Source organism: Leopardus geoffroyi, chromosome B4 (assembly GCF_018350155.1).
Source record: "Leopardus geoffroyi isolate Oge1 chromosome B4, O.geoffroyi_Oge1_pat1.0, whole genome shotgun sequence".
Lineage (NCBI taxonomy): Eukaryota > Metazoa > Chordata > Mammalia > Carnivora > Felidae > Leopardus > Leopardus geoffroyi.
Window position 1 is genome coordinate 82,846,594 of NC_059341.1, and position 23,625 is coordinate 82,870,218.

General features: G+C 55.3%; 2 protein-coding genes across 7 annotated transcripts; one reads left to right on the forward strand and one right to left on the reverse strand.

Annotated features, from left to right (window-relative positions):
- The first annotated feature begins 333 nt into the window (after positions 1-333).
- Positions 334-3,147, forward strand: METTL7B (methyltransferase like 7B). The gene is made up of 2 exons (XM_045462841.1): positions 334-1,155; positions 2,253-3,147. Exons 1-2 carry the CDS (start codon positions 658-660, stop codon positions 2,487-2,489), a joined length of 735 nt encoding a protein of 244 aa, XP_045318797.1. The 5' UTR covers positions 334-657; the 3' UTR covers positions 2,490-3,147.
- Positions 3,108-23,275, reverse strand: ITGA7 (integrin subunit alpha 7). Of its 6 annotated transcripts, XM_045462837.1 has the most exons (27): positions 22,904-23,275; positions 18,501-18,628; positions 18,320-18,399; positions 16,914-17,169; positions 16,302-16,433; positions 15,887-16,006; positions 14,827-15,034; positions 14,505-14,698; positions 14,053-14,141; positions 13,796-13,923; positions 13,591-13,686; positions 13,373-13,434; positions 13,058-13,227; positions 12,484-12,633; positions 11,691-11,806; positions 10,935-11,127; positions 10,772-10,852; positions 10,586-10,665; positions 10,369-10,443; positions 10,123-10,225; positions 9,410-9,586; positions 9,100-9,231; positions 6,448-6,561; positions 6,120-6,218; positions 5,906-6,031; positions 4,810-4,922; positions 3,596-3,841 (listed from the first exon to the last, which is right to left on the reverse strand). In XM_045462837.1, exons 1-27 carry the CDS (start codon positions 23,107-23,109, stop codon positions 3,781-3,783), a joined length of 3,489 nt encoding a protein of 1,162 aa, XP_045318793.1. In that variant the 5' UTR covers positions 23,110-23,275; the 3' UTR covers positions 3,596-3,780. The 6 variants fall into 6 exon arrangements, with proteins under 6 accessions (XP_045318791.1, XP_045318792.1, XP_045318795.1 ...); XM_045462835.1 differs by lacking the exon at positions 4,810-4,922 and having other exon boundaries at positions 3,108-3,841; positions 22,904-23,274; XM_045462836.1 differs by lacking the exon at positions 4,810-4,922 and having other exon boundaries at positions 3,108-3,841; positions 16,356-16,433; positions 22,904-23,273.
- Between the last annotated feature and the right edge of the window lie 350 nt (positions 23,276-23,625).

Consider the following 23,625-nt stretch of genomic DNA (forward strand, 5'->3'; position numbering starts at 1 on the left):
TTCTCCCTTCTTTTCTTCTATTGCTGAGGCACTGCAGCCTTGAATGTGATAACAAACACCAGTCAGTTGAGAAAATGCCTTCCTTTTGGCCTGCAACCCCCCTCCTTCTTCTGACCAATCAGGCCTTACCCTGAATACTCTGTGTTTGACTTCTATCTGGGGCAAAGGCATGTTACAGTTTACAGGGCCCTGGGGATGTGCCAGGAGAATCCAACCAGAGTTTCCAGCTTGCATAACCTGTGCACGTCCCGGGGACAGAATGAGGCCAGCACATGCCCATGAGTCAGCTCTGTCCCAGCACTTGGCCCCCATGAAGCTGTGACCTGAGACATATCTGTCTCCGCCCTTCCCACTCCTCTCTGAAATGATCGGCACTTTCTGCCTTCAACTGACAGAGCACCCCGGAACTCAGGACACTAGCACCACCTGTGCCTCCATCCCCCATAAAACTTGTTGAAGAGCCTGTAGGGCTAAAAGAGCTGAGCCCTCCGGAGGTATTCCATACACCCTCCCCCATCCTGGCAAAGAAAAAATTGACAATGAGGACACAGGGAACAAAGTCCTGTCACAGGAGGAAGAGAGACTCCTGTCTGCAGTGACTGCAAAGAGAGAAAAGGCCAACGCCCCAGCGGAAGCACCACTCAGAGTCGGTCTGTCATGGATGTCCTGGTCCGACTCCTGCAGCTGCTGGTGCTGCTCCTGACCCTGCCCCTGCACCTGATGGCCCTGCTGGGCTGCTGGCAGCCCCTGTGCAAAAGCTACTTCCCCTACCTAATGGCGGTACTGACTGCCAAGAGCAACAAAAAGATGGAGAGTAAGAAACGGGAGCTCTTTGGCCAGATAAAGAGGCTTACGGGAGGCTCCGGGAAGGTGGCCTTGCTGGAGCTGGGCTGCGGCACTGGTGCCAACTTCCAGTTCTACCCAGCTGGCTGCCGGATCACCTGCCTGGACCCAAACCCCCACATGGAGAAGTTGCTGACAAAGAGCATGGCTGAGAACAGGCATCTCCAATATGAACAGTTTGTGCTGGCTTCCGGAGAGGACATGAAACAACTGGCCGACGGGTCCATGGACGTGGTGGTCAGCACCCTGGTGCTGTGCTCTGTGCAGAGTCCGAGGAGGGTCCTGCAGGAGGTCCAGAGAGTGCTGAGGCCGGTAAGCAGAAGGGAGAGGGAATGGGCAGGGGGCAGGCAAAGGCAGCAGTGGCCGCTCCAGAAAGGAGTATGTGCTGTACTAGCGCATTAGACACCCATCCACCCCCATCTGCTGGTGAAGAGCAAATAGGACCAGGGCTTCGATGGGGCAGAATAGGATGCTGTGGAAGCACACAGGAGAGCCACCTTACACAGGGGTTGTTTGGGAGGTAGGGGAAGATGGGAGGAGGGGAGAAGGACACCTAAGGAAGTGAGGTTTTACATTGAGATCTGAGAGATTAAGCAGGTTGTGGAGGAGTGGGGAAAATAAAAGAGTGTTCTAGATAGAGATATTAGGGGAAATAGAATCTATAAGATTTTGAACTGAGCGTGGAAAGGAGTTTAGGATGGTTTCCAGGTTTCTGGCATGAGTGACTGGTGGAGGGAGGGAGGTTTAGAGGGAAGTGTCATTTGCTGAAATGGGAGAAACCTATTTGGGGCTTGTTAGGCCTGAGATGCCACTGAGACAGCCAGGAGGAAAAGTCACAGAGGCGGTTAGAAGTCCAGATCTGGAAGTCAGAAAAAGGTGTAGCCTGAAGATAGTGATCTGGAAGTCACCAGCTTGTAGCTGGTAAATTCAGAGCACAGGGGTACATGAGATCACTCAGAGAGGGTTCAGCAAGGAGACAAGAGCTGAAGGAACCCCAGTGTTAGAAGTCAGGCGCAAGGTTTCCCTGGGATGTTGGCCAAAGGAAGAGGTTGGGTGTACGCATCTGAGTTTCGGAAGTGAGCATCTCTGTACACAGTGAGATCTCTGCTCTTGTCTCTCCATCTCACCATCTATCTGCCCTTGGCTAGGTTGTTCCTCTGGCCATCTTGTAAAGATCTCTCACCAGTCATCCCCACTGGGAGGTTCCTTACATGCACTTTTGAGTGGGAGGGTGGGAGCCAAAGTCTGCAGAAAAAGTCAGGAGCAGATCAATTCCCCTCATAAACTTGCAGACCGGCAACCCCTGCTTCACTAAGAGGCTTGACCAGGTTTGGTCAGCAGGGTGGGAGTGAAGTGAGAGGAAGGGTGTGGAATGGAGCAAGTAAGTGACACTAACTCTTCTCTCCCAGGGAGGAGTGTTCTTCTTCTGGGAGCATGTGGCTGAGCCCCGTGGCAGCTGGGCCTTCCTGTGGCAGCAAGTTTTAGAGCCTACTTGGAAACACATTGGGGATGGCTGCTGCGTCACCAGAGAGACCTGGAAGGATCTGGAGAGTGCCCAGTTCTCTGAACTCCAAATGGAACAACAACCCCCTCCCTTCAAGTGGTTACCTATTGGGCCCCACATCATGGGAAAGGCTATAAAATAACCCTTCCCCAAGCCCTGCCTCCAGCCAGAGCAATCCCACCTACCTGCTAAGTCTGTCTTCCCCTGAGAGAAATCTAGGCAAAGAAGTCATTCCCTCCACCACCCCCTCTTCCTCCTTCCCTCCACCTCTGCCAGGAGTCTGACTTCAATTCTTCCTTCCAAAGTGAAAAAGCTCTGGGGCGCCAGCCTGGCTCAGTCAATAGAGCACGTGACTTTTAATCTCAAGGTCATGAGTTCAAGCCCCACACTGGGTGTGAAATCTACTTTCAAAAAAAAATGAACAAAGTGAAAGAACTCCATTCCCACCCTGACCACAGGGAGGAAAGTGATATTCTCTCCTTTCCTAGACTGGGTCTCCCAATTTTTGCCCACCCACTCCTAGGCCAGTTCCCTGTCCCTTTCCTTTGTTCCCACAGTAGAGCTCCCCCTCCTCTCTGTCTGAAGCACGTACCTCCAGGGACTGGTCACAAAAGTCATGATACATGCACGCCGCCGGCCCCCCAACCCTCCCTCCCACTACCAGCTTTGTCTGGAGCTGGAGTGGGGGGTGCAGAGAGAAGCAATCTTACCCTGGAGATCCTGGACAATGGGGAGCAGGACTCAGCAAAGAAGTCAGAGGTTTTGTCCTCAAATATTGTTTAATAAATAGATAAAATCCACTAGATTGATGCAGCAAACTAAGGTCAGAGGAGAGGGGGAACTAGGGAGAGAAGAACCCCTGAGTCGGCAACACAACCTCCTCTCCAACCCTCTGGGTTTAAGGCACTTTCAGGGGGACAGGTCCTTGGGGTCCTATTAAACAAGGTGAATGGGAGAAGGAGGGATTAGAGTCCCCTCTCCCACTTTTGCATCAGGACCTCACTGCCCTTCTCCCCCGACCCCCACAACCCCATTCTTGATCTGCCCTCATCTCACAGTGTTCTAAGGGGAAGTGTGTTCTAAGGGGAAGTTTTGGGAGGTGCTCCTTGTAGGGGGTGGGGGGAGACATCTACGCCCCTGAGGAAACAGATCCTGTCACATCCTGATGGGACTCCAGCAACCCACTCTACCCTCTTCATCCCAAGGAGCCATATCTGGGGAAAGGGTGGAGGGGACCCACAGGCCAGGCTGGGACGGAAGCAGCTAGGCGGTGCCTGACACAGGATGCCCCTCTGAGCCTGGCTCAGGGTGCCCATCCGCAGCCAGGATGGGGTGTGCATCGGGGCCCTCCCGCCGGGGGCTGCCCCAGTTGTTCCTCAGGATGGTGCCCGTCTTCTCCTCTTTGAACTGCTGTCGATCTTCCCGTGGGATCTTCACCGCGTGGTACTGGGGCACAGTGGCCTCGGGGTACCGTGCCCGCTTGAAGAATCCCATCTGTAAGGACACCAGGCCCAATGTGAGGAGTGTGCAGGGCTGAGGTCCCTGGAGCAGATATCAGCACAGCACAGAGCCTTGCCTCCATCATCACTGGGACAGAAAGTACCAACTACGGCTGAAAGGGGTTGCGTTGGACAGCATCCAGTGCAGTGCGCGGCCCCTGCAGGTGCCACAGTCAACGCGGGGTCCCCAGGTCCTCACTCACAGAAAGAGAAAGACCAGGAGGGGCCAAGGGTGCAGGACCAAGGACATATCCCTTGGCTCCTGGAAGAGGGAGTTGAAGATGGAACGTCAGGACCGCTGACCCCACCCAAACTTTTTAAGAGACCCAATAGCATGCCCCAGGACATAAACGAGATCTGAGGCAAAACATCGCTCCCTAGACCCCTGCATACTTGGAATGGCTCCTCTCGAGCCTCAGATGCACACAGCCCGAGTACTCAAATGGCATCTTCCTCAGGGCAGGGCCCTCTCATCCATGAATATGGTGGCCTAGCCCCTTCCTACATCGTGAACATGCTGGCCCTTACACACGAAAAGTGGAAATGTGTCCCTTGCACACTCACACTCAGGACTGCCTGAGACTCCTACATGCTCCAACTGCACGGCATGTCCTTGCATGTTTGTCTCTGCACGCCCATGCCCACAGAAAAGCCATGCACGAACCTTCCTGCACTCCCACATGCTCATATGCTGGGAGCCCACCCACCCCTCTGCGCATGCCTCAGGCTATGTATACTCACCCTTATAATCTCACCCTTATGATAACCGCCCACCCCAGTTCCTAGAACTCACACCACCCTCATGCAATCTCAGTTCTTCACCCTGCACATTCTTGGTCCCCTGAATGCCGGGGGCTCTACTCACAGTTACACACACATACACACACACACACACACACACACGTGCGCACACACACACACACGCACGCGCGCACACGCACACACATGCACACACACAATTACCCCGCAGTCCCTGGGCCCCCAGCTTCCACGGCCGAGGGCTGCACAGCCAGACGGGCCCGGTGATAGTTGGTGGGAAAAGACGAGCTCTGGCTGCTCCGATGGAAGAAGCCACACTGGGATGTCAAGGGGGGGAAGGGAGCAAAAGAGGTGGAGGATGGGAAGACTCAAGAAGGATGGAGGCCCTTATCTCTGCTCTGTCCCCCTCCCATGAAAGCAGGGAGCAGGGAGCAGGGAGTCTGGTGCCAGTTTCATGAAGGTATCCATCTCCCCTAAGACTGGCCAGGCTCCCAACAGTTTGGATGCTAATCCAGAGGCCTGGTCCACTGATGACTCACATTTGCCCAACAGTGTGCTTGGTCAGCAACTGGTCCAGGGAAGACTAGGGCCAGTCCTCCACGGGGCCCCAAGAACATGCATGGTTCCCCAGAGCCCCATTGTGGCATGTGGTTCAGGGTATGACCACTGATGGTGGATGTGATTCCGTGTACTGACATGTGCATGTGCATGCTTTTACATGGAACCCCAGACACAAATGTGATTCCATCTATACTATGTACGAAGACAGTTCCAGGTAGAGCCTGGTATGTAGAGGCTCTGAACTCAGTCCTGGAGGTAGTCCCTGGAGGTAAGTGTCACCTGCTGTGCCTTCTGTGTCACAGTTCCCTTCTCGGCCTTACCTGCCAGGCTCCAGTGAGATCAGACCACACTTCCCTGCCTCTATGACTTTGCCTCCCGTGATCCCACCCACCTCATCCCCCACATCCACATCCTACAACCGCACCTTCTTCTAAGCCAACTGCTCTCAAGCTCTCTCACCTCTGAACTCCCACTGCACTGTCTTGCCTTAGCGCCTTCTGCCTTGCCCTTAACTACAAGGCTCACCTCCCCCACTAGACTGACTCTCAAATCCTTGAGGCCAAGATCTGCATCTGACTTCTCTCTGAGATGTCCAAAGCCTGAGAGAGTCCCTGGGACATACAAGTGTTGAGTGCAGGCTGGCTGAACAAATGAGAGTGTGGCTGGGAAGGAGAACCACAGCATGAAAGGCCACCTGCCTGGCAGGGAAGACCCCCGGCCCCACCTCCCCAAGCCTCACCTTCCACATGAGCAGCACCAGCAGCGCCAGCACCAGAAGCCCGGCCAGTACAGCCAGGAGGATGACCCACCAGGGGACTCCTTCTGCCACCACAGCCACAGGGTCCAGGTAAACCATCACTGGGATCTGGGGAATGAGGGGTTAAGAGAATAAGGGCTGGCACAAAGGGAAAGAAGAGCTTCCTCACCCCAACATCCCCAGGCCTGCAGCTCACCACTGTGGAGGCGTCTCTGAGCAGCAAGTTCTTGATAGAAGACTTCACAGTGATGTTCGCTCGCACAATCACTTCCAGGGACTTCACAGCTGAGTACTCCTAAGGGAGCAGGGAAGGACAGCCTCCTCCTGAATGCCCCATGCCCCCCATCTCCCCTCCCCCCCAGCTCCTGAATTTGTAAATGGAAGGGTCCCCAACCCAGAGGGTATTTCTGTCTGTCTTGGGTTAAGAGTGTGCTGTATTTCGGGAGAAGGCAGAAGCAGCGGTGAGTCCCAGACAGACTGCTGGGGAAGAAGACACCAGTCCGGCACCCCCACAGGGCTCTTACCTCCAAGAAGGTGCTGTTCCAGAGGCGGCCCCAGACGTGCAGCACAGCAGCTCGGTCAAAGCTATATAGAGGGCAGCTGAACACGACACAGTTGGCAGTGCCCCGGACACAGTCCTAGGGACAAGGACAGGCAGGGCTCTGAGCCACTTGGCCCCAGCCCTCTGAGCATACGGAGGGCCCAACGCCCTCACATATGTGTTCACACAGACACAGAGTCTGCCCAGTGCCTACACTCCATCCCTCCATGAGCTCCGACACCTTGGACCCCCTTTTCCCCTTGTTCCTCACTCATGTCTCTCCCATTTTCCTTACCCAACCTCAAACTCACCTTCTCCAGGAAGTCTTCCCAAACTAACCCCATGGTCCAAAAGAGCAGCCTACCCCAAATCTGGTCTATCTGGCCTTGAAATACGTGGAGAGCAGGGAGGGGGTCTCTTACTTGACATCAGCAGCAGAGAAACTTCCCCAATGAATGCTTATGTTATATAACAATGGCTCCCTTTACTGAGCACCACTTACCTGCAAGGTACCTATTAAAGCTTCCAACTGTCCTGCAAGGTGCATATTATTATCATCCCCATTTTCCAAACTAGGGAATTAAAGTTCAAAGAGGCCAGGTGCAGGACTGCTGGCTGGCTGAGTCAGTGGAGCATGCAACTCTTGATCTCGGGGTCATGAGTTCAAGCCCCATTTTGGGTATAGAAATTACTTTTAAAAAAAAAAGAGGGGGGTACCTGCGTGGCTCAGTCCGTGGAGCATGCAACTCTTGATCTCAGGGTTGTGGGTTTGAGCCTCACACTGAGCTTGGATATTACTTAAAAATAAAATGTTGGAGCGCCTGGGTGGCTCAGTCGGTTGAGCGACCGACTTCAGCTCAGGTCATGATCTCATGGTTTGTGAGTTTAAGCCCCACGTCGGGCTCTGTGCTGACAGCTCAGAGCCCGGAGCCTGCTTCTGATTCTGTGTCTCCCTCTCTCTCTGCCCTTCCCCCACTCATGCTCTGTCTCTCTCTGTCTCAGAAAGAAATAAACATTAAAATAATAATAATAAAAATAAAATCTTAAAAAAAAAAAAAAAGGCCTGGTGACCTGCCTCAAGTTGCACAGCTAGCAAAGCTGGTAAGTGGTGGAACAGATATTTGAACCCAGGTCCATGGTGGGCAAAGCCACATGCCTACACTAAGCCCAAACGCACAGAAGGAGGAGGAGGCTGTCCCAGGAGCTGCTGTGGGACAGGGGACTTAAGCCCTGCTCCTTCCAGGTCAGACCTAAGTTCACTTGGCCCAATTCCACCTGATGATCCAATTGCCTAAAATTTGTGTTATAGTCACCACACTTCATGTACCGAAGTGTGCTTTGAAAGCATTCGAATTCTTTGCATGGTCTTTTATTTTGCCACTTTTGAGCACTTCAAGAATCCTTGATCGGTTTGTCTAAAAGCAATTTTAAAGTCTTTAAGTTTATTTCTTTACTTTGAGAAAGGGTGCAGGGAGAGAGAGACAGAGAGAGAGAATAGGGGAGAGGCAGAGAAAGAGAAAGAGAGAATCCCAAGCAGGCCTGATGTGGGACTCAAATCCGTGAACCGTAAGATCATGACCTGAGCCGAAATCAATGACACTTAATCAACTGAGCCTCCCAGGCGCCCCCCTCTAAAAGCAATCTTCAGCAAAAGAATAGATTTCAAGTTCTTATTAAAAAGGGAGGCCTTTCTGGGGTGCCTGGGTGGCGCAGTCGGTTAAGCGTCCGACTTCAGCCAGGTCACGATCTCGCGGTCCGTGAGTTCGAGCCCCGCGTCAGGCTCTGGGCTGATGACTCAGAGCCTGGAGCCTGTTTCCAATTCTGTGTCTCCCTCTCTCTCTGCCCCTCCCCCGTTCATACTCTGTCTCTCTCTGTCCCAAAAATAAATAAACGTTGAAAAAAAAAAAATTTAAAAAAAAAAAGGGAGGCCTTTCAAGGGAAATTAGTCATGTAGAAAAAGCAGGACAACACACGTAACAGGGAGTCTGCTGTTTTTCAAGTTCGGACTACCCGCACGTGCCTTCATCTTGCCTCCTGCCATGCTTCTGCTATGCTCTAGTGGAGCAGGGAGGCTGAGGGCCCCCACAAGAAACAGGTGCTCTGGTGGAGCTCCCTCCCAGACAGATGACACCAGAGCTGGCCCAACTGTTTAAGATCCCCCTGCAAACTGTCTCTTTGAGTCCTTCTACTGCCCACTCCTCCATAGCTGGGATTCACCTCCTTGCAACCAGGCCATAGTCTGCCCCCACCACCACCCCCCTAGTCTGCCCCTCCACACTCTCACTGCCAGCACCATCCTACAAGGGTCGAGCACAGAGCGCGTGCTCGTCGGCTCAATATATCTACTTAAAGAACCAAACTATGTAAAACAAGGAATTGATTGTGCGGCTAACTGGCTGTAGGTCAAGTGCCCTGCTCTGGACTGAGTACTTGGTGGCCATAGGGGACCTGTAATGTCAGCAGCTGTGACGTAACCTGTCTTGTCAACTCTGTCCAAGTGTCTGGCCATCACACCTTTCAACAGGCCAGCCTCTCAGGCAGCCACCCCCTAAAGCTCTATGTCCCCCAGCATCCCGTCACAGCACCAACACCCCTGCCCTTCATTCCGACTGTACCATGTCTGCCCTGCCCTCACCAGGGTGATGTTTTTCTTCTTCTCGGCAGAGGACACTGGCCACCAGGATGTGCTGGGCTCTGGCTGCTCAGGATGTTCCTGCTGCTCCGGCTGCTCCAGCTCCCTCCGCCTCCTATCCCTGCTGTCCACGTCCTGGATGCAGGGAGTGGAGGCAGTGAGCATCCCTCCAAGCAGCAATCCTGAGGTGGCCTCTCCTCCCCCACTGCCTTCTTCCTGGCCCTCCCTCCGGCTTCCCAACCCCACGACATCCCCAAAGTCTAACCACCCCCACCCTGTTTCAGTGGCCCCGACCACCCTGCCTAAGCCTCACCAGTTGGAGGATGTTGGGCCTCGGGGAACAGAGCCCCTTCTGCCCAGGCCCTTGCCCGCCCTCCAGCTCCACCCGCATGGGGTACAGCAGCCACTTTCCGTTGGCAATCTCATGGGGCCACATGATGTTGAGGAAGGCAGAGCCCAGGGTGTTAAGCGACTGGCCTTGGTTGGAGACCTGTGGGCACAAATAAATATGAAGGGAGGGAGCTTGGTTTTTGAACAGGCCCCAAATCTGCAGAGATAGAGGAGACAAGGGCTGAGGGGAAGGCCTCAGGAAGCAGAATTTCAACAAAGACTCGGGATCCTAGACCCCACCAAGCATCATTCTCTGCCCACTCCAAACCAGGAAGACCTGGAGATGTCACTGCAAGGGTGGGAGGCCCCAGTCAAGCAAGGGCAGAGTTCTAAGGAGAAACATCATCCCTCCCCCTCTGTCCCCATCCCCCAGCTAATGGCCCTGGCAGAAAAGCTTCCCTGGAACCTCATGGCCTACCCAGACCAGTAGGTGAGATGTCCATACAGACATGACCAGAAAATGGTCAACTGAGGCCCCAACACAAACACCTGCCCACAACCAAGGTCCAGGAGCAAGGGGAGGCCCTGAACTTGCTGAACCATCATGCCGCCATAGGGTAGAAGAACCACAGCTCTTGGGACATGTCTCAGCCTCTCTACGTGCCAAAAAAGGAGGGGCCTTACCAGGACACTCACCGTGACCTCATACTTGACCTTGCTGCCTATATCCCTCTCAGACCGCATGGCGCTCTCGCCCCGCACCACACCAGAGAAGAAGAGCTGCTGGGGAATGGCCACCCTGGCGCAGAAGGGTCAAAACGGGGGCTGAGGAAGCCTGGGGCCTGGCTGATTGGAGGGTCAGTAGGCAGAGCCCGGGCCAGGGCTTGGGAGTAGCAATGCGTCCCCCCTTCCAGCAGATATGCCCATTTGGTCGGAGCTTACCCCGTGATGGACAGCGGCAGCTCAATGAAGACACGTGCTCGGGCAGAGACCGGATGAAGCTCCTGCTCACTGATCCTGGCATATGAGCAGGAGCAGGCATGGGCAGGGGGCACAGGCACCACCCCAAGGGCTCAGATGAAGACAGCAGAGCCCCACCCAGGTGGACATCAACCAAGCTGCCCCCACCCTCACCACACCCTGGCCCCACCAGGCTTACGTGGCCAACAGCAGCTCCACTTCCAGCTCTGTGGTCTCAATAGTGATCCCTGAGGTGCTAAGGATGAGGTAGAAGGTGACCTAGACCAAGAGTGGAGAAAGATTAGGGTCAGGGAAGGCTAAGGGCAGGAGAAGGGGTCTGGGCTTAGACGGGCACTCCAACAGAGATAAGGGCTGACATGCTCACCTGGGCACCTCTCTTCATGGGGTTCCCCAGCTCACACTCGACATGGGAGGCATTCTCGTTGGACAGGCAGAGCGGCTTCTCCTGCAGTGGGGAGGGAAGAAGAGGTTAGTTTGGGTTACTGGAGCCCCCAAGACCCCACCCCCACCCCGCTGCAGGTCCTCACCACAGGGTCCAGGGCTCGGACTCCTGAGTAGTGCAGGGAGGCAGGGAGGGTGACCAGAAGCTGGGCTTCATGAGCATCATCCCCATCAGCCTGGGGCTGGGCTGGATCCGAGGGCAGGTTGGTGACCGTCAGCTCCAGGCCAATGACTGGCTGCCCACTCAGGGCAAACAGGGCTGTTGTCCCATCTGCATCCCTGGAGGTCAGATCCCATTCACTCTAAATCTGAACACCTCCCTCTGCCTCTCCCACTCCTGCCTCCTCCTCGCCCAGTGCACGCTGCCTGCTTCTACCCCCTGAGTCTCTCCTCCCACCAGCTCCCTCACATTGGCCTCCACACCAGTCCAAACCTCAGGTCTTCCCACACTCCAGAGGATCAGACTAGGAGTCAGGAGACCTCCCTTCCGGTCCAAGCTCCCTTACTTACCCACCTGGGGGAAGTGACTTAACCTCTCAAGGCCCCCGTTCTCTATCTATAAAGGGACTAATAATAATTCCTACCTCACCGGGTTGGGAAGACTAAACAGTGAGCTGTATGTAAACTTTATATTATCGTATACATTCACATACATATACTATCATATATCGTGAAGGCTTGTTATTCTTCGCCAGGAGAGCTCCTATGGCCCCATCACTGATCCTCATCTTCTGAATTATCACGGATCCTCCCCAGCCTCGGCCTGGCCCTCCTGAGGGGGCTTCCTTCTCTTCCTTGAATTCTCGCCCTCCCACCCCACCTGACCCCTCACTCCTCCTCACATGGGCAGAGGTTGGAACTCCGTGTCGCTGACCCGGGCACAGAAGCGAGCATGAACCAGCTGCAGGTTGCTCTGACAGATCTTGTCTTCACCACACCCTTGTTTCAGGAAGTGGATCTAAGGAGAGATTTGAGGAGAGGGTGATTCGTAGGTGTGAGACAGGGGATGAATGTGTCACTAAGGCATACAGTGGGGTAGAGTATCACAAGATTAAGCAACCTGTGTTCAACTCTCAGATCTGCTGTTTACTAGCTGTGTGATATTGAGCTGGTCACTGACCATCCTGTGCTGTGTCCTTTTCAGTAAAACAAGCATGTGATGACGACAAGGTAGAGGCCAGCAGGTAAGTCCACAGCGAGGCCACATTTCCCTAGCCTTCCTTGCATGTAACTGAGTTCCAGATTTAGAACATGAAGAGAAGTGAAGAGCATCCCTTCCAGACTGGCCAGGAGGGCCATACACGGGGCTTCATGTTCTTCCTTCCGGGTGATAAGGAGGGAGGCTACCTAAGGACCTTGGAGGCCACATCTGAAGATGGCAGATCCCTATGAGCCCAGGCCCCTGAATGAATGCATGGGATGGAGGATTAGTGTCCCCTCTGACTAGGAACACATGATCACTTGGGCCATTTTCCATTTGGGGGTCTACTTGTCACAGCACCGAGAGATATGAGGAACTGCTGAGGTAGCACATAAAAGAGTTTTGAAAGCTACAAATGCATGTCACTGGGAGGGACAATGACCACTGCTTCTCCTAGCCCCTTCTCCTGAGCTAAACCAGAACCCATGGCTCACCTCTGCCCTCTGGGTGCTGGGCTGGTGGGCATTGAGGATGGGGGCCACTGGGGGCAGACCCTGGCCAGGAGCCTGTCGCCGGAGCCGTGGGGTCTGGAGACTGTAGGACAGGGTCACCACAATGGCCCGAAGCTTGTCTTTGACATTCTCCTGGGAAGAGGAAAGATGGACAAGGATACAATCTTCAGGCCCCAACCAGATCTAGGACAGATTTTGAAACCTGGCAAGAAGATTAGGGAGGTGAAGGAGAGAGGTGGAGACCAGAGCAAAGGGGAGGGAAAGCGACTGGGATGGAAAAGGGAGGAGCCCAGGATCTAGGGCTTTGAGGACCATGTGTGACAGGGGAACCTGCCATCTCCATCTCCAGGGAGGACAGAACTTGTACTCTGGACATAGAAGGCGGAAGACACAAGAAGGCAGCTGGCGAGGAGAAGGTCAGCCTATAAGGGAGGCTTCCCAAAAGTGGAGATCAGAAAATGAGGTGTAAGCATGTTTGGGAAGAAGCTAAGAGGAATCAACAAAAAGAGACCATGCAATGACAATGACTCTCAGAGGCCAAGGGGTCAGTGTCCACCTGTAGCTGGAACATGGTGTCTCCACAGACTCGGTCATGCTGGTGCTTCAGCCACACGGTGCCTGAGGCCTGGTGCTTGGGGTCATCTGGGCCACGGCTCAGGAAGGTCACACGGGGGACCTGGCCCCGGAGCCTGCGGTCTGTGTCCCCATCTAACACATAATCCAGGGCTATGGCGTGTGGGGAGAGGAGGGGAGCCAGTGAGCTGGAGAACTGCTCTAATCTGACCCTATCTCTGAGATGCCTTTCTCTCCACCTCAGAGTGACCCACCCTGAAACCCAAAGGGTGGAAAATGGGAGGGGAACCTCACTCACCCACAATAGGGCTGTAGCTGCTGGGGGTTGCAATGTAGCTGAAACAGACCCGCAAGTCCACACTGTGGGGGCAAGGGTAGCTCCTGAGCCAGGCAAGACCGATGGGCCAACACCTCACTCCTGTCGCAGCCCCAGTCCCCAGCCCCACACTGGGCAGAGGAAGAAAAGGGGAAAATGGACCCTGAATTCTCCCTGCCTCCCCTTGGATCCCACCTCACCAGACTGAGTGGCCAGCAGCACAGTTAGGCTGTTCTAGATCAATGGCTCGGGGAGCAATGAAGACCTCATGCGACACATGAAGGACGGGTCTGGCCCTGTGGAATGAGGAGTTGAGAGCACAAGAAACATGAGACTATGAGGCAGGGAAAGAGAAGAGCTGGCCTTAAGGAGGGAGAGGCAAAGGCAGAGGAGGGGGCTGATCACCTGAAGAGCACAGCAGTGTCAGCCAAGGAGCCAACCAGTAGGTCTGGGTAATGATTCCCATCCACATCCAGGCCACCGGACAGGGAGTAGCCAAAGCTCTTTATGCCCACGGCCTCACCCTCCAGCACCTGCAGAACCAGACCATCAGCTCCCCACCAGCATCACCCCCAGCCTGCCCCCTGCCCTCTGCTGTTGTGGCCCCTTTATTTCCCCCACACCCATTACCCCCACACCTCATCCCAACGACCCCCTCTTACCTGGGAAGGTTTGATGACAACCCCCAGGCTGCTCCCATGGTAGATAAAGACTTTCCCATCCCCATCAAAGGGAGCCCCCACAGCGATATCTGTGGGTGTGGGAGAAAGGTAATCAGACTGGGGCGGGGCGGGAAGATGGGGTCCAGGCCCCAACTTTCCCTCAATCACTCAGTTCCATATAATATGCTTTCTATTTCATTGAGAGGCTACTAAGTCCCAGGCACCTTACACACATCATCTTTAAGCCTCTTAGCTACTCTCTGCAGATATGACTATCAGAAAGGTTACTTGCCCAATGTCCCAAAGGTGGTAAAATGATAAAGCTCAGATGTGAGCCCAGGTTGCTTCTCTCTCAGAGCCCTCAGAAGGCCTCCCCCTTGACCTCTGAGGCACTTCCCCATCCCTGCTCCTGCCCCCTCCCACCCCTGAGGCTTTCCAGTTCCCAATCACACCTGCAAAGCCATCTTGGTTGAGGTCCCCCAAGACAGCCAGGCTGATCCCGAACATGGAGTCAGGAGAGCCACAGAGCCGGAGAGGGGAGACCCCAGCCCAGTGACCCCCCTGGTTCATGTACACATACACGGCACCCCCCAGCTCTTCTTGGCGCTCAAAGAAGTAGGGGGCACCCACTACCAGGTCTGCCCAGCTATGGAGAGAGGGAAATAGTCAGTGTGGCTCCCTCCCCAACCAGGGGAGTCAGACAGACGCCAGAGGCCCCTGAGACCTCCTAGACCCAACCTCCCCCAGGCTGCACTCCCCTGTGCCCACTCTTACCCATCATTATTGAGATCGGCCACAGCCAGTGAGTAGCCAAAGCCGGAGGTCAGGCGCTCCCCAGACAGCATAACTTCGGGCACCAGGCGACTGGCACTGTCTTTGCGCAGAATGACCACAGCACCCTTGTGGTTGGCACGGGGGGCCCCTGCCACAAAGCTCAGCTCTTCTGCACGCACCAGACCCTTCCCCGAGTCGATGGAGAAACCTGGGTGGGGCGGCTTACCAGTGAGCACTCCCCAAAAGATTTAGGAGCCAGGGTGTATCCAAGCTCCCCCCACTTTGTCCCCTCCTCACAGGTCCAGAGCCAAAAGATAGAGGTGCCCTCCAAGTTATCAGCACCACAGCCGGACTGCTCTACCTCCCCCTCCAGAGCCCTGGAAGCCCTCCCACACCCAGAGGCTGGAGTTTGGCAAAGAAGTGCGATGAGATCAGCCTTGGGGACTGGGGAGGAAAGACAAAGGCAATGACTAGGAAGGCCAGCCAGCTGGGCAGGAGCTGAGCAGGGCACCACGCGTAAAGTTCCCAGGGAACGTCTCCCCTCTGCACACCCAGGTGGCCCTGGTCCCATCCAATGCACCTTCTTTGCCCCCACTCCCAATGCACTCACAGGGAGAGGAAGTCTTCATGTGGACAGAGGGGAGCCAAAGGGGAGTGGGAAAGAACTTGGTTCACCCATACATCTCCCAGGCCTCGTTTCCTCCCCCTCTGCAGAGGGATGCAGTTGAGACAAGGAGAGGGACTTACCAACAAGGCTAGGGCTTTCTCGGGCATGTGCCCACCGTCCACCCTTCAGAGAAAGTCCCACTAAAGCTCCACCCTCCTTCTTTCCCAGTACGGTCTCAGCCCACCTGGTTCTTCCTCCATGGAGACCCCAGGTCACATCCCCCTAGGCCATCCCCCTGGGGGCATCTTCTCAGGCCTGGTCACCGCGCCCAGCTCTTCTCTGAAATTTGGGCCCAACATGGATTTCCCTGGGTGTGTGTTGGTGAGGGCAGGGCAGGGCAGGAGAGGAGGGGAGGCCAGGCCAAGCCCCCAGGGCCCAGGGAAGCTTACAAACCTAAGTAGCTATTCAGGGCCAAGTCTCCGGCTGGTCCTGGGAGCCGGTCAGCGGGGTCCAAAGTTTTATACACCAGCTGGTCAGGGTCTGAGCTATCAATGTTGGTCACAAAGAGCAACCCTGCGGGGGGCAGGTAGGGGGAGACACCAGGGAAGGGACATCCAGAGGAGGGGCCACAGAGTGGGGAGACAGAGTCAGACACAAAGGCAAGAAGAAGAAGGTACACGAGGAAGAGGTGGAGAAAGAATATGAGAGAGACAAAGAGGCCAGAGAGATAAGAATCAGAGACAGAAAGACAGAGAGAGACAGGGTGAAAGCCAGAGACAAAGACACAGAAGGATGGGAGCATGGAGAGGGATGACAAGAGAGAGGAGCAGAGGGTTAGAGCAGCTCTGGGCCAGGGAGGGGTCCCTACCAAAGTAGCTGTTGGCAGGGACCGGAATGAGGCGGGGGTCCTGCTCCTTCTCACCCCCCGCCTCGTAGGGCCCGTCGTCCAGGTGCGCCAGGTCCGCCGAGCCCTGCACACAGAGCTCCACCCTGGCGGTGCCTGCAAGGACAGACCCATTAGTGCTCCGGGGCAGGGAGCTAGGAGCACCTCTCAGGCCAGATGCCAGTTAGACAGGCACACGGGGACGCCCCTGGTCTCCCGTGCAGCCCTGTCTCTACCCCTTCCCCAGCCCAAGCTTCCTGGCCCCACAGACTTGCTGTCCCACTCACCAAGTGTCAGCTCGGCCAGCGGCAACGTGCGGACACGGGGATGGGGGTGATGAGGTTGGGGAGTGAGCAGGCCCAGCCGTGCACGTGGGGGTTCATGCCAGCGTGGTAAGGAACACTCAGCCATTCGAAAGACAGGAGACGCCCCCATTTGTGTGTGTGCTGGCACGATGGGGGTGGGAGATGTGCCAGTGCCCCAGGGCTACGTGGTGGTGAATGTGTGGGCATGCTCGGCCACGTGCTGCTCCCAATCCCATTTCTGAGGTAAGAGGCCATTTTGGTTCCCTTCTCCCCTCCCCAAGGAGTGACTCACCCTTCCAGTTATAGGTTCCCGGGGCCCCAAAGAGGAGGTAGTGGCTGTCAGGGGAGAAGGCGGCAGCTGTGCCCTGCTGGCAGAACCCAAATTGTTCATGGCCTTGGGGGCGACCCTCACAGAACTTCCATTCCCCGCCATCCAATTCATCACGGACGGCCAGGTCTTGGCTTAGCACAAAGCAACGACCGATCACATCCCTGGTCTCCAGGATCTGGTCTACTCGCTGCCGTGCCTCATACCGGTGTGCACAGGTCTGTGGGAGGAAGGGATGTGGGGTCATCCACTGTGTGGGCCAATGACCCACGAGAGCCACGCAGCCCGCATGCAGACGTGTGGCAGGCACGGTTTCGTGAGCACACACACACATGCACACAGACACATACATCATGTGAGCACCGCCACCCAGCTCAGTGGTAGGCAATATATACGTAACTATCCCACTTGTGCCCACTCGCTTGTCCCAGAAGGGAAGAAGCCTTGTTCCACATTCTGCCTGGGCACCCGCAGGTACGACTAAGCCAGCACACAGCACTCTGCCTCTTTGACCATGCCATATGTGCCTGTCCCCAGCACGCCAAGCTGGTCCTGTCTCTACACTTTGGTAAGTGCCACCACTTTGCAAAGAACTTCCTCCCCTCTCTGCTCCTGACACGTTGCTCATTCTGGAAAGGTTGCCTAAGATCTCTGCCACCTGCAGGAGTCTTTTCTGTCCACTCTCTTTTGGACTTTCACACAATGACCGTACCCCTCACTTAACATTAACCATATTCTGCCCCACAGTGGCTTAATTGTGCATCTGCGTGTCAGTGATGGTACAGAGAGAAACACGCAAAGAAAAAGAGAGAAGGAGCGTCTCCAGAACTATGTGGTAGGCTCTTTGCGCCATGGACCAGGCTTTTCCTTGTCTTTACGTTTCCTCTCTTAGTAGCTAGCACAACACCTGATGTTTAAAACGTTCTCAGTAAGAGTTTGACAAATGGATAGATAGATAGATAGATAGATAGATAGATGGCTTTAAATTATAAGGACAGGGACCAGGGGTACCTGGGTGGCTCAGTCTGTTGAGCATCCAACTCTTGATCTGGGCTCAAATCATGATCTCAGGGTCATGGGTTTGAGCCCTGAGTTGGCCTACTTAAGATTCTCTCTCTTTCTCTCCCTGTGCCCCTCTCCCCGGCTCACACTCACTCTCTCTCTCTAAAAATAAAAATAAAAATAAAATAAAATAAAAATAAGGACAGAGACCATGTCTTATACCTTTTTTCTATCTCCCTGAGGTCCTGGGAATTAGGCCATCATACTACATGCCAGCCTGTGTTCTATAAACACACCTGTGCACATGCACACCATATATACACTCACACACCCCACCCTTGCATACGGTCACAAGGAGTGGTACTCACGACAATCTTGCCTCCAGGCCCCTGGCTCCGAACACTGACTCCCAACCACTGGTTCTCCTTGCTTTCTTTCTGCACATCAGCTGGAGGCAGGACACTGGGAATAAGAAGAGGGAAGAGGAGGCCAAGTCCTCTCCTCCCCTTCATGCGCTGCACCCCCTCCCCACCCCTACAGGGACCACACCTCCACGGTCGATGTCCACTCTGTAGCAGTCGGTCTCTTCCAGGCTCAGGGGACAAGCGAAGAGGCCTCCAGTGCGATTCGCCTGCTGCCCAGGCAGAGCCAGGGCCTGCGGAGCACCCACCAGCAGCCTGCACAACGGGACAGGAGCAGGAGTTAGCAGACAGAACGCTGTGCCTCCCCAGGGCTGCCCAGCTCCGACCCCTCGGAACCAAGCCGAGTGTGGAGAACTAAGGAGTAGGGCCAGAAGTCAGTTTCCCCAAGTCTGGCGAGGACAAATTAATATACTTGGCCATGCAATCATCACATTACACACGCACATACTATCTGGATGAGGGGCCACATGCACTGTAGATACACACACGTGCGCATGTGCCAAACAAAGCAGCCTGGCCAGTGCTGCTAGTTTGAAAGAACCGCCTGTTCCCAGCACCTGTTCCTGACCAGGCCTTCCCTACCCACTTCCTGGCCCCATCCCCAAGCTCTACCCTCCTCCCCAAACCCAGTCCAGTTAGAACCCTCCCAGAAATGCCAAGAATGCTGAGAGCAGAAGCAACAGGAGCCCACACTGGTACCACAGGGTGGCCCAGGGAGCAGCCTCAGAGGCCGAGCAAGAGGCTAGATATGGGCCTGTTCCCCCACGCTTCATCCGGGGCCCACCAAAGACCCCACCCCACCCCCAGCAACCCTGCCAACCCCAGATTCCGTCAGACAGCTGGCCTGGAGGTAGGGGCCAGTTTCTCCTCTGTCTCCAATCCTACCCCCATTTTCTGCCCCTGTCCTGAATCCCCTTCCCCATTGTTCCTCCTCCTCCCCACACCCATGATTTTCCCCATTCCTCTCACCCTCCCTGCCCCCACCCTGTCCTCTCTCCTACCTCCCCCTCAGACGCTTTCCCAGCTACAACTTTCTTGGCAGGACAATTTTCCATGATCACAGCCAAGGTTTTTTCCCCAGGGGAGGACTGTGCTGGGAATGAAGGCTGCCTGGGTCCCCTGGGGCTGGACCCCAGGCCAGGAGTGAAGGAAGGGGTAAGGTGAGGTGACTGGCACCCAGCTGACTACAAGGATCTCTCTTCACAGAAGGAGAGACTCAAAAGTGGAAGCAGGGAAACCTCGAGGCCTCTCTCCCACATTCTTCCTCCATTTCCCTTGCTGGGGATGAGGCCCAAAGTGGTGTCGGGCAATATTGCAGACAGGCATCTATGGGGCACTGTGCCAGTCCTGAGGGGGAGGGGAGGGCACAGAGCCACACTCCCTTCCCACAGCTCTAGTCTCTTAGAAGCTGTCATCCCGCGTCAGAGCCAGTGTCCAGAGTGAGGAGGGGGCAGGGAGTGGCAAGGAAGACAGCGTGCATTCGGCATTCATCAACAGCTATGTATTGAGAACTTAGCATCTGCCAAGCCTTGTGTCAGGCACTGGTGAGACAAGGAAGTAGTATTTCTTCAGCACCTACTATGGGCAAGGCCCTAGGCTAGATGCCAAGGATATGAGGAACGAACATTTGTCACCCTCTACCTAGGTTGCAGACATCAGGCTGGGCAAGTTACATGCATTCTCTCTTTTAAGCGTCACAGCAATCCTATATGAGTGTTCCTTTCTCGTCTTTCAGAGGAGGAAACTCACTCACATACATTAAGTAGGATGCTGGAATTCAAATCCACATCTGCCTAACTCCAAAACCCATGCCTTTTCCACCATAGCCAATGATGGGCCATCTCCAGAACACTGAGACCACTCCAGAGAAAGAACAGGAGGAAGGGAAGGGGAGGGTACCCTGCACAAAAAAGGAAATGACACGGCCAACCTTCCAACAAGTCCGCAGTACCCCCCCCCCCCCGCCCCATCACCAAACTCAGAGATGGCCATGTCTTGGAGGACTGGGGCTATCTTACTCATCTCTGCGCTTGCCCCATAGGAGGCACGTGGATGCATTTGTTGAACGCACACGTTGTGTGGACTCCCAGAGACACCCAGTGCCTCCGCTGGTCAACACATAGCTAAGAACCAGAAGAAGCTAATATCAGTGTTTAGTGTTCACTTCTCCCCTAGAGGTCTAAGTGGGGAGGAGGATGGAGGGAAGAGGTCCATATGGAAGAAAGAGGCTTGTGCACATACATGCGGCCAGCCTCACTCTCGGTGGAGAACAGACCAGCCCACCCAACCTGGGAACAAGAGTTCCCGCACACAGCTTCTCTAGTCCCTCCACCTCTGCCCTAGCCACACCCTTTTCTGGCTTCATCCCACAGTCCCCCGCCACCCCAGGTCTCTGGACACTGACTCCCAACCACTGGTTCTCAGCCACAGCTGTACCCATTGCAGACAAAAGCAAGAACACCTTGGCAGCTGGGGGCAGAGGGATTCCCCAGGAGCCTGGCCAGGTAGAAGCAAAGGAGTAGCCCACTACCACCACACCTCTCAATTCTGCACACACTCCAGGGCTCTGACCCAAGGCCTGCCCTCTCTGACTCTCTCAAACTGGGTGGCCCTCTGGGGGGAGAGGGGGGGTGCTTGGCCCGAAAGTTGACTCAACCGGGGTGATCTGGCCAAGCCTTTGGATCCAGGTTTGCAGTAAGGCACTAAAGCTATTCTCTAGCTCTGTGGATCATGATACAGGAATAACAGTAACAGGAATAACACTTTCACAGCATTCCCTGTGGACTTTGCGCTATTCTAAGGGTTTTATACATACTAAGAACTCTTAATCCCCACAAAAACTCTATCTGGTAGTCCTACGGTTGAACTCCACTTTACAGCTGAAAGATATAAATGAGGCTGAAACCACAGAGCCAAGAAGGTTAGACTTCAAAGTCTCATCCAGGGGCAAGACTGAAAGACATCACAATGGGTGAAGCCTTTCAATCGGTGGGTGCTGGTGAAGGCAAACTGAAACTCAAAAGCTAGGGACTGAGCAAGGTACCTGGTCTCTCACGTGCCACCAGGCAGCAGAGCACCCCTTGCAGGAACCAAAGCAGGGTTAGACAGTCAGGCTCCTCTGGGAGTGCCCCCAGTTTGGCTCTGGGAGACAGAGTCAAGGGGCCACCTTCAGAGAGGAGGGGGAAATGACAAGAGACCAAGCTATTAAAAATAACTTAGAATTTGCCTGGAAATAGCTTGGAGAGTTCAGCATGTCCTAAAAAGGCCTCCAGTCCTGGAACTCTGGCCGATGGGGGAAGAAGGGAGGGAGAGACAAGATGAGGTAGGAAGCAGACAGAAGGCTGAAGAGATGAAGTCAGTTGCTTTCTATCTCTCCCAAAGGGTGGGGGACCACTGACCATGCTCCCTGATGACAGGGATAATGGAAGAAGATTAGAGCTAGCCCCTCCTTCCCAAGCTGGGGAAGAGAAATGAGCTCCTGTCCCTACCCTCTGCCCCCAAGCAAACACTATCCAGGAGGAGACAATCCCAATGGACAGCATTGATCCCAGTAATGGACACTTAGTGTGGCTTAGGCTCTGGCCTAGGAAAGAAAAGCCCCTGGCAGGAGGGCGTGGGAAGCTTTCTTCCTCTTGTCTCTCTTCTTAAAATCATACATGTAGCTGGAGCCAATAGGATATGAAACATGACAGACATAGGCCCCACACATATGTGTCCCTCTCCCAATGAGTCCTGAACTGAATAGGAAATAACTAGAATTGTACTCTGCCCCTCACGCCTCCCTGCCTTCCCCCACTACTGGGATTCCTAGACCTGGAAATTTCCTGAGGAGGAGGAAAGGGAGCACAAGCCTGGCCAGCATCCTTCTTGAGTCTCTGTCGCTGTTGCTGCTGCTGCTGCTGCTGCTGCTGCTGCTGCTGCTACAACTTTTGCGGGTTCTGTTTTCTGCTCCATAATCAAACCACCTAGTACAGGCTGCCCTGTACCCTCCCAGGTCCTCTCCCAGCCTCATATTCTTGAGCCACAGAAATAAATGGCAGGTCTCCCCTGGTCTCCAGTGTCCTGCTGTCTTAATTCCATCCCATGGCAATGTTCTCACAGGAACTTATGAGTCTAACCCTCCATCCTTCCCAGGATGTCTTCAATCTCTCTGCCCTTTCCCTCTCCTCCTGCCCTAAGCAGAGACAAGACGTTCAGTCCCTCTTCCTGACGAAATTCAGCCCTCTGACGGAGGGGAGTCACAGACCCTGGGACTGGAGCAAGGATGCAAGTTGGGGGGAAAACAAAAGGAGATCGTTCCCTGCCAAGACAAGAACCTCTCTCTCCCAACTCATCCCCAAAGCAAGACCCTCGGGGTCTCAGAGCCTGAGGGTACGCCTCCAGACCCAAGACAGATGAGGCAAGGTTGGAGTGTGGGGTATCTGTGGACAGCCTGAGTCGTCGTGGGGTTGGAAGACTGAGAGATGGGATGGGGGTTGGGGGAAATCTGTGGCTCGGGCACGGGGATTCTGGGCGGGTGCGGTGACTCACCAGCTCTGGGGTCGGGGCTGCAACTGCCGGTGCAGAGCCACAGAGAAGCCGAAGAGGCTACCCGGCTCGCCCTCCTTGCGCAGGGCGCCCATCACGTCCAGATTGAAGGCGACAGCCCCCGAGCAGAGCAGTCCGGCCAGCAGGGAGCCAAGAAGGTAACAAATCCCGGGGGGGCCCCGAGGACCACGGCCCGGAGTCCCGGCCATGCGGCGAACCTTGCGCGCGCTTCCCACGAGCGCAGGAAAACTCGCTCGCGCCCCAAGCTCCAGGTCTCCCACGGCGAGCCTCTGGTCTCGCGTCTCGCAGATCTTTCAGGGGTCTCGCAATCTCTCGCCTCGCCCCCCTCTCCCGCCGCCCCACCGCCCCGCCGCCCCAGCACCCCTCCAGGGCAACTGCAGCGGCCGCAGCCCAAGGGTAAGCCCGAGCTCCCGCCTCCGCTCCTAGGGGCGCCGCCCCGCACCCCGGCTCCGCCCTCGGCCCCGCCCCTCGCCCGCGCGGCAGGTGGAGGCTTCTCTGCGCCGCAAAGGGATGCCCAGGCTGGCGACTCCGGGTAGGAACGGGCCTGGCTCGGCGGGATCCCCACCCCAGCTTCGGCCCCGCCCCAGCCTGCGCGCTCCTGCCCTTCCCCCACTCCAGCCCAAACCCGCGAGTGGTGCGGGCGGCGCCTGGGAATGGGGGGGGGGGGGGGGGGGGGGAGAGAAGTACAGACAGAAAGGGACCGA